The sequence below is a fragment of the Haemorhous mexicanus genome, chromosome 6, assembly GCF_027477595.1.
Source record: "Haemorhous mexicanus isolate bHaeMex1 chromosome 6, bHaeMex1.pri, whole genome shotgun sequence".
Classification (NCBI taxonomy): domain Eukaryota; kingdom Metazoa; phylum Chordata; class Aves; order Passeriformes; family Fringillidae; genus Haemorhous; species Haemorhous mexicanus.
Window position 1 is genome coordinate 29,315,758 of NC_082346.1, and position 9,873 is coordinate 29,325,630.

Sequence of the window (9,873 nt, forward strand, 5' to 3'; positions counted from 1 at the left end):
TATATTAACACTGAAAAAACAAAAATATCACACACAGCTGACGGCTCTGAGAAAGATATTCAATTGTAAGAGGTAGGTGAAAACTGAATTACTTGATCACATGCTTCTTTTTTATGCGTCTGATTTAAATGAGTGGAAGTGAATGATTCTTATCATAATTAAACTTCATAATTTAGTGTTTCTGCTTAAACACGTTTCTTCCTGTAACTAGTTCTTGTTTTATCTTACCTATACTGCATCATGCCTTCATCAAATTCCCCTCCCAATTTGGTCACTCTATTTTTTAAATGCAGGAGGGTGGGATGTGGCCCTGCGGCACACTCTGCTCATGGAGCACAAGAGAATCCAAATCTGTCCCCTTCTATCTCAATGACTCAGGTTCCCAGGAGATGGTGCAAGTTTACCTTCTGCGCTGTTGGCCCAGAGCACGTCATAGCTTCAAGAAACACAGGGCTAAGCTTCCCTGAAAACCTGCCAGAAGTGTAAAATGGGTTCTCACACAGTCAAACTCACAAGCATTTCAAACATTCTTGTGCAAAGCTTTTAATTCTATTTAAATGTTGTTCCAAGAAGAGAGGACAGGAAGTAGGAAAGAAGAGGGAACAAGGGAAGCAAGAGAACTTTCTCAAGCAGGCTGTCTGCCTTCTGGTAAGAACACTAAAATATATGCTCTCCCAGGAAATACCCATTATACTCACAAAAGAAACAAGAACATACTTCTCTTATTTCTAAAAGCCGCACCAGGCTAAACTTCAGACCTAATGCATACACCTGTCCCTCCTATGAGAAATAATTTATTCCTTTCATCAAAATCTTTTTAGTATATTATGTTCAAACATACAAAATCACATACATAATTTCAAAACTTTTAACAATCTGCCAAATAAACCACCCCCTATATTAAACTTGACTCTTCAAACCTAGCTTTGTCCCCTTGTGCTCACATATTGAAACCCAACAGTTTCAGAAGTCCCACTTTCCCTCTGCTCACTCACTCCCTTACCTGAGCTCACAGCTATCAAGTGCTCAATTGCTACAGATATTAAAAAACATATTAATTGATAGGCCCAGATGCTCTAAGCTAACAGAGGAAAGCCCAGAGGAAGTGGCTGAATACACTCTACTCCAACTGACACTATCCCACTGGAAAATATTTTTGGACTGTAAACTTACAAGTAGTGATTTTAGGAAAAAGAACCACCTTCACATTTGGAGCACATTAGAGCTTCATCTAAAATCTAAATTCTGAAATTGCTCAGCTTTTAAATATTTGTATTAGAGACCGCAGTAGAGTTCTTTCAATGGGTTTCTTGGCCATTTTCTCACTTTCAATTAAAGTTTGCCAAAGTAACAGCCATGTCACCACATGGCACATGTGGACATACACATGGCCTTGAAATAAAACCCCCATAAACAGTGACCACAATGAGCTAAGGGAGCTCTCACTGAAGCAGCACACCACAACCTTTCCTGCAGAGGGGAAGTAACATCCACACCATGTCGGGGGGCATTCACAGATATTGAAACAGCAGGCAAAGGCAACACTAAAGAACCCGACACTAGTGAAGAGTGTACATCAAAGATACACATTGTCTCCTAGCTCTGCTTTTATACTTTATACCTCTAACCTGCTCCAGACACATCTCTTTTTCTACTTCAATCACACATTCCTGTCATATTCACTTTTTTTAAGATTAGGATAATTCTCAAACTGCATGAAAGAGGAAGAAAAAGGGAGGCCGGCGGAGTTGCAAAGCTGTGCTTCTCAAGTGTTTTGTCAAAAGAGCAGACACACAAACCATTTTGTCCACCACATTTGATTTGTGCATTATAACAAAAGCAGTAATTTGTCATCTTTATTGACTCTTCAGAAGAATACCGTGACAGAAGCACTGCTTCACCAATACCACTTGAGAGCAAACCATTAGGAAACAATTTCTTGTCTTGCATGGGAAACATAGTCTCCTCTGTGGGATCAAACTAATATTTTTTCCCATGTGTAACCACACAGAGATTTTCCCAAATGTTAATTTCAACCAAACATGCATATTTATCCTACATGTAAAAGGACAGTTTGTGGCTCTTTCCAAACCCTTTAAATAAGCCTCATGCCAAAAGGTCAGAGTTTGATAAATTTTATTTGCCTACAAATACTACTATAAAATACACAAAATATCTGTCATTGATATAGCAAATATATCCATATCCAATTTAGGCTTTCACAAACACATTTCATTTACGAATACTACAAATAATAACAGGAACAAGAGAGAAAGAAGTGTATAAGAAAAAAAGGGGAGGGGGAAGCTAACAACATTCTCAATTCACTTTTCACCTGCAGACCAAGCACCAAATGAGATTTCTCGCCACTGGTGACAGAATTTCCTTATCATTGCAGAGGTTTATTATGTACACTAATTGAGTAGCTGTTGCTTCCATGACAATTTTTGATCTACCTTCTAAGCACAGTTCTCTTGGAACTCTGAAGTCTTTTCCAAATAACAGCTTGCACGAGGCAGTATTATAAAAAGCAGCTGTACTTTAACTGCACTGATTGACAAGCTGATCTTTTAGTACAAAAGTGATTGCCTAAATTTCAAGACTATATTTAGATCTATACATTAATCTAATCAGTGAAAAGGAAGATTAATATTTATGAACATTAAACAACAAATTATGAAGGAACAAACACTACCAGTAGCATGAACTAAAACATGTACCTGATCCAGCATTCCAGTTAAAAGGAATAGTAAAATACTTTGTTATGCATAGCAAAAATATGTCAGGAACAAGATGACAATACCAGCTGCCCGTCAAATCAGCTAGAAAAAGCAGGCTTTTAAAAGTAAATATTGGAAATGCTGGGAGCATACTGATTTCAAGCAGGTGCCATTCAACATAAACGCCAAATGCAAAAGGCAGCTTTACTTTAAGGCACAGAACAGTTGTACAAGTTAAACAGAAATTAGCAGAACAGCATCTCAGAAAACTTTTATTCTGATATTGTCTAACTAATTGAGGAAACATATGACATTTTAAAAGGATAAATATACACAAGTTCTTTGATAAGGGAGAATACTTAAAATTTCTTTGAAAAGGGAAGTTCAGAGGATTCTTGAACTAACATTTTCATATAGGGGTTCTGCTTTCAAAATTTTGGCTCCATTTTACCTTGTTATTACTTTGGTTTAAAATTACCAGTTTTCTAATGCACTGAAAATAAGATCCAACTAGAGTACAAAACACCTAGGCATTATTTTTAGTAAAAACAACATGAAAACAAGGCAATCTATTTCAGCCTCAAACATATATATTCCACAAAGAAGAGGCTTCAAAAATAAACACTAGAAATTAACGTATTTCTTCTTCCCTGCTGAAATCAAACTTTTTTTTTGGGGGGGGGAGTATAAATTCTATCTCTAGAAGGGCACAGTTTAGGGAGTTAAAATGGAAACTTACTTTGTTTTTTTGTCCCATTTGTAACAGGAATTACGTTGCTTCACATTCTCCAAGAAAGCACAACCAATGTTTTAGTAGAGAATCTAAGCTGTAAAAATTACTGTTTAGAACTCAAATACAAAATATCTGTTTTCTGATGCATCTGTCACTCCTTTATATAACACAGCTAAAAAAAACCAAACCATACTACCAGACTTTAGTATCCAATCTGCTTTAGTTAAGTTTCAAAAGTTCTTTTCCCTCGGCACAACATGGGTAACATTCAAGACTGTCTAACATTGTCCTAACAAAACATCAACTTTGACCTGAAGACATAAAAGAACTTTTTGATCTCTTCAGTCATTTAACTTTGGCCCCTGAACCAAAGCAGGGTGCCAATTCATGTTAAAAGATGCTTTAATGATGCAGGTGTTTGCCCACTTGGGATGAGACTCAAAACCAGCACAGACTACTAAAGCTTTGCCTAGAGCACAACCTACCTCCATCCCAGCAGTCACCAATGGCTACCAGCTGAGCTGAACCAGAGCAAATGGGTGACCACCAGAGAAGGACAAGCAACACCAGCACCATCTGTTACTGTTTCAGCTGCTAGACAGCTAAAACTAATGTCTTCTTCAGAGTAAACAACGCACAGACCTAAGCTGCCCAACTTCTTGGAAACTGCAGGTCACTGTTAAATCACAGGCACCTCCAAAACAACAAAAGCACAGCTGCAGCTCATGGGAGTAAGCACCTAAAAGCAATCTGCTGCCCAAGGAGACAACTGGAGTCAAATCATGGCCTGTAGCTCCCTCCACCATGCTGGAGGTATCTCTATTGTACCTCCCTACCAAGAGGACACTCCAGCATAAATATGCCGCAAAATTAGCAGGATACTACTACTAAGTAGGTTCAACAGGAAAAATGGTCAGGAATTCTGGAACTAATTTTTAAGTCTTTAAGGCATGCGATCTAACCACCTTTTCATATTCCAAATTTCTTGGTGAAACCTGCATTTGATAGATAGCAACACACAATTAACACTAGAGGAAGCAGAAATTTAGTACCACACAGTAAACCAAAACAATGTGCAAAATACTTACTTCGGGGGAAAAGTTGTTCTCCCTATAAAAATAGCAAAATCATCTTTGCAGAGTTACTTATAATATTCTGTGAGACTTTGAAATTGAATTTTTAGTTCTGACTATTCATTTGACAGATGATTTTTTTTTGTTGTTGTTTCTAGAGAAACAAAGAAAATACTTTTATTCTTTCTTTGATCCTTTACATCCATACTGTGGTCTCCTACATTTGAAGGAAGACAACATCCATGAAATGTCTTAGCAAGCACCAGGATGTATTTCAAAACACATAACTACAGTGAATATTTACAAAATAATTCATTAATGGAAGGATGGGGGGTGCAGGGGGGTGGCAAACAACACCATTGCTATTCCTTTCAATTCCCTGTGTATTCATACTTACCTAATTTTCCAATTACCATCAATTTTAAGATCCACTGTACACAGTCTAATTCTGCAGTGAAGGAATGTGCAGAAATATTCAGGTGATTCTATCCATATTTAGCACTCTCTCAGCATCCCTCAAATACCTTCCCTTATGCACCAAATCCAACTTGTTTATCCCTTACTTCTCTGCTGCTGTGACATCTAGGAGACACCGAAACAGTTACATGCTATCAGGAATATCCACTGCTTTCTCCTGAAGCCACAAACCTCTCACAACTGCAATACTGAGCAACCATACGTTGTGCACTTTATGTGGACTCGAGCAAAGATAACAGATACCACCCTTACAATCAGTTCACCCCTGCACTAACAAAAGCCACAGACAGTACCATTAAGTATAAGTAGATAGAAAAGAAAAAAACACAGCACTACCAGATGCTGTAACAATATGAAAGCACTTCAGTAAATATACGGGGATGCAAACAGGACCTGGGCCATGCTCCAGTTACCTGCTGCAACTTTCACAGCTCCATTTCTTGGACACTGACACAAGTGTACAGCAAACACTGTTCTGCCAATATGCTTCACTGTTCTAAATACAGCAGCTTTGACCATGTGCATTTCAGGGCTTAGATACACTAAAGGATATGATGGCTTCCTAAAAAGAAGTTTTAAACAAATTTAGCTTAACAAAGTAAAATTATATGGACACGTCATCTGGTCTAAGCAGGTCAATTCACTTTAGAAGACACTGCAACTCCTATTAAGAGGCCTGACTCAGATTTCACTAATTTCAAGAAACAACCTGCACAGGAATATGAATATCCCCTCCACATTACTACTTGATTACGTCCTCATATATATTTTCTCAATTATGTAACAGCACTGAATGACACAAAAGCTCTGAAATACATTAAAATGCAAAAGTGCCTGTATCGTGCTTTACATTATGAAACTGAAAATTGGAATTTTCCTGTCTTAAGGAAATATCCTAATAATTAAAGCTTTTCTCTTCTTGTGCACCGCTTACATCTCAGCTCTTGTTACGAGCTCTAACTGACGGCAAAAGAAAGAACCTTTAAAAAAAAACCCTTTTCTTCACAAATATTACTGAGAAGGTACACATACATAAAAATTTGAAGATTCAGTGTAAATTTAAAATCCTTCAAATAGCTTAATATCAAGGCCCTGCTCCAGGTAGCAGACACAAAAGCAGGCAGGAGTCAAACCAGAATTTGTTTAGAATACAAATGGACAACCAACCAAGGGCAGGATCCAGCCTGCAAAGCAGGCTTTTGTCAGGCCACCAGCAATGCCTGCTAGCCAACTACTGGACAAGCCAAGTCCAGCCCATCAGCCATCCAAACTGTGGATGCTGTTGGGAAAGGAAAGAAAGTAAACCTAACCTTGGTAGACCAGGTTTACTACTTAATCAGCATTAAATTCAGCCCACTCTCCTCCAGGGCAGCTCAGAAAGCAATACAGCCACTATGGAGAAGCAGAAGCCCAGACAGGACCTGACTTCCAACTAATGCAGTGAAACAGCAAGTGAAGTATTTTCAACCACAGCCACCCAACCTGAAGTGCTGGAGATAAATGCAGAGAAGACACCACTGACTTGGGCTGGGTGCAGAAGAGCTTATTACCTGAGTCATCACCATCCAGTTCAGAATCAGGCTGGCTCCTGCAGAATCATTCAGGTAATCCTGCATCATGCACCCTGCAAGCACTCTGGGAAGGCTTGCAGCCAGATGTGGTGCTGCACTGCAGCCAATGGCACCCAAAGCCAGAGACTAACAGAGGAGCCAGTCTGTCTGACAGCTTGGACATTGAGACAGATTTGGCAAGTTCAGTGAAGCCAAAGCTCACCCTATTTAACCAGTTCTTTCCACTCCATACAACTTTCCAATTCTAGCACCACAGTGACTTTCAGAACAGTTCTGCACAGTAGAAGCACAAGTCAGGCAGGATATCCTACTTAGTACCATCTTTAGGACAGCAATAAATTGGGGGTACTGCTTCCAGATTGCCGCTGTCTCTAACATCACTACAGCCAGGTTTGCTATCTGCCATCACAAATGCTGTCAGACACAACCTAAGTACATATCTCAGGCTCTTCCTCTCCCTTTTTATAACATACCTATCTCAGCCCCTACTCCCTATCAAAATCCCTAAAGTTTGCTTGGATGTATGGCAGGCAACACAGTCTGGATGGCCAACTACCTCCCTTGAAATAATGATAATTCTGGTCCAGACACTTTCAGTTGGTTGAAATCACATAAAAATTAAGACAACTTAGTGCACTAGTATCACCTTTGAGCAGCTAAGGATCTCTTCAACAACTCTCTCCTACTTTTTCACAATACCACTATTACCAGCTGTATGGATTGCTTGGGCTAACTCAGCCTCTAATGTCCCCAATTAATGAAAGGTTGATTGCATTGCTTTGCTGCCGATTGCCTCTACTACCCTTAGTACCACTGACTTTAGGCACAGCTCACACGCTTAAGAAATCACCTGTCTTGGGCTGCAATTTTTGACACCATGCAATCAAAACACATTCTTCCTAGATTAAAATAAAGTTGTTCCTGATTTAAAAAAAAATCCACACATAGGACTGTTTCAGTTACAGAAATATATACAGCACTTAAGAATGAAGTCTGTGACTAAAGGGCCATTTTTAATGATTTGCAGATACTTAAAAGTCTGAGAAGGATACAAGGAATAGTGGTGGTTGGCTTAGTGCTGCCACGTGCAAGACAAGTTCCATGAGTAAACAGCTTTCTACTTTTATTAGTGGCGTGTAGCATCATGTAAAAAGTAGCTGTTCTACAGGCTTGCCAGCACCCAACTTTTAAACACCAGCAGTCAACAACTTCAAAACTATACTATGTGTGCAGACTGTTACAGAAAATAGAACATAAAATGTAAAGTGCCTCATACACATCCATCTGCCTTCCTCTCTTAAGTTGTCAGCCTTTGAGTTTTAAACTCCTCCTAATAAAGTGTTTCAAGTATAGTAATCACTACACAAGTCTGTGGAGGAAACCACAGAAGGCACTTACATGCTACCACTAGACAGGGTCAACACCAAATTGTGTTCAATAACAAAATATTACATCCATAGACAATTATTTTGCAGAACAAAAAAATAAACAATATTTCTGTTCAACAAACAACTTTTTCCTATCTTCTTTCTAAACTATACTATTTGCTGCTATACGCACTCTGCAGAACAGTAATTTGTTATTCAGCCTTTTTTGTTCCACAGTGGAGTCACCTTTAATTAAGAAGGTGAAGGACTATGGTAAAAAATGCGCATACACACAACAACGTTTAAAGGACAGTCTCTGAAGCTTTCCAAAGTTTGATCTCATGCAATTCCGTCATTAAGTGCAACTGAAGACCCGGGACAGGGGCTGAGAGATGCTGCGGGGAACTGAGACAAACCGCGTCCCCGTGGGTCCCTGGCAGCGGCTCGCCGGGCTTGGGGCAAGGCTGGCTCCCCGCTCCCGGGGCAGAGGCGGCGAGCCCCGGAGCCGCAGCCAGCGCAGGCCGCCGGGAGCGGGTGCGCAGCCGCGTCCGCCGCCGGCACGGGGGCACCGGGACAGGGCCGCCCGCTCCGGCCCCAACGCCCAGGCCGCGCCCCGGCTGGAGCCACGGCCTGCCGCTGGATACGGCGGGTGCAGAGCGGCGCGTCCCGGCCCTCCACGGCGCCACTCGGCCGCCGCGGAGAGCCAGTCCTGCTCGGCCGAGCGGGGGGGCGGCAGCGCGGGGAGGGCACGGGCTGCCCCCGAGGGCGGGCAAAGGGAACCGCGGCGCGGCGCCGGTCTGCAGCCTCACCATAGCTCGCTCCGGGGCCTGCGCGGGGGCCCGGCTGCCTGCCGCTCCCGCCGCGGGACCTCTGTCGGCTCCGTCCGCCATTTTGAGAGCGAGGGACGCGGCCGGCGGCGCCGTCACGGCCCCGGAAGGAGCCGGCGCCGTCACCGGGCGCTGCGCCCGCAGCCCAGGGCCCGCCCCGCGCGCAGCCGCCGCCGCGCGGGGCCTCGGCAGCGCCTCCTGCGGGAGGCCGCAGCAAGGCCCGGCCCGGGGCCTCCCGGAACGGCCGGCACGCGAAGCTCGTGTTGGTGCTGTGCGCTGAGCTACGGGCATGGAGCTCCTGTGCAGGCACTTAAACTGCACCTTCGGGGTGGTCACTTCGCGCCCTGCATTACGGAGTCACAGCATGACAGAATCACGGAATCAATTAGGTTGGAAAAGACCTCTGAGATCATCGAGTCCAAGCTACGACCGAACACCACCTCATCATCCAGCCCATGGCACTGGTTCTTACGTCCCAGTCTTTCCTTAACCACCTCCAAGGTCACTGACTCCACCTCCCTGGGCAGCCCATTCCAATGTTTAATCACCGTTTCGGTGAAGAAATTCCTCCTAATATCGAACGTAAACCTCCCGTGGTGCAGGGGACTATGTCCCCTCGTCTTATTGCTAGCAAGATAATAGCACAAGTAATTTCATCTACACAGGTGCAAAGTCACACCACTTCCGTGTGGCTCCCATATGGGCTAAGCAAAGGGAAAATTTTATTAATTTGGAGTAGGAGGACACAGTAGCAAATGCCTAAAGACCAAAAGATCTCCAACATCAAAATTTTTCCTCCACACCTCCTCCCAATAGCATATCATAACTGTTCTGGGTGCTTAGCAGATTTAGCAGATTAGGGCATTTAAGATCTTGATTGATACGTGACAAACACAGCCTATGCATTGCTGCAAGTTTTCCAGATTGTTGCAGTCCAGTTGCACAATTCCCTGTGTTTGCAGCCTCCTAAGGCTGAGGAAATTGACAAATAGCCATAGCATTGGCTCTTGAGGTCCATATTGAATGCCTGATATCTTGGATATTGGGAAGACTGCCTCGTCCCACTGTAGTCTTCCTGTTTCAAGCCTCCAAGCAGCTTTTCAAT

The 9,873-nt window shown here is 42.5% G+C and overlaps 1 protein-coding gene across 4 annotated transcripts in view; it reads right to left on the minus strand.

Annotated features, from left to right (window-relative positions):
• The window catches only part of UBR1 (ubiquitin protein ligase E3 component n-recognin 1), a 67,553-nt gene extending 58,656 nt beyond the window's left edge, over window positions 1-8,897 (minus strand). For all 4 annotated transcript variants that reach the window (XM_059849564.1, XM_059849562.1, XM_059849563.1 and 1 more), the window contains exon 1: window positions 8,751-8,897. In XM_059849564.1, coding sequence (XP_059705547.1) covers window positions 8,751-8,831 — 81 coding nt within the window. In that variant the 5' untranslated portion in view covers window positions 8,832-8,897. The remainder of the gene's footprint in view (window positions 1-8,750) is intronic.
• Between the last annotated feature and the right edge of the window lie 976 nt (window positions 8,898-9,873).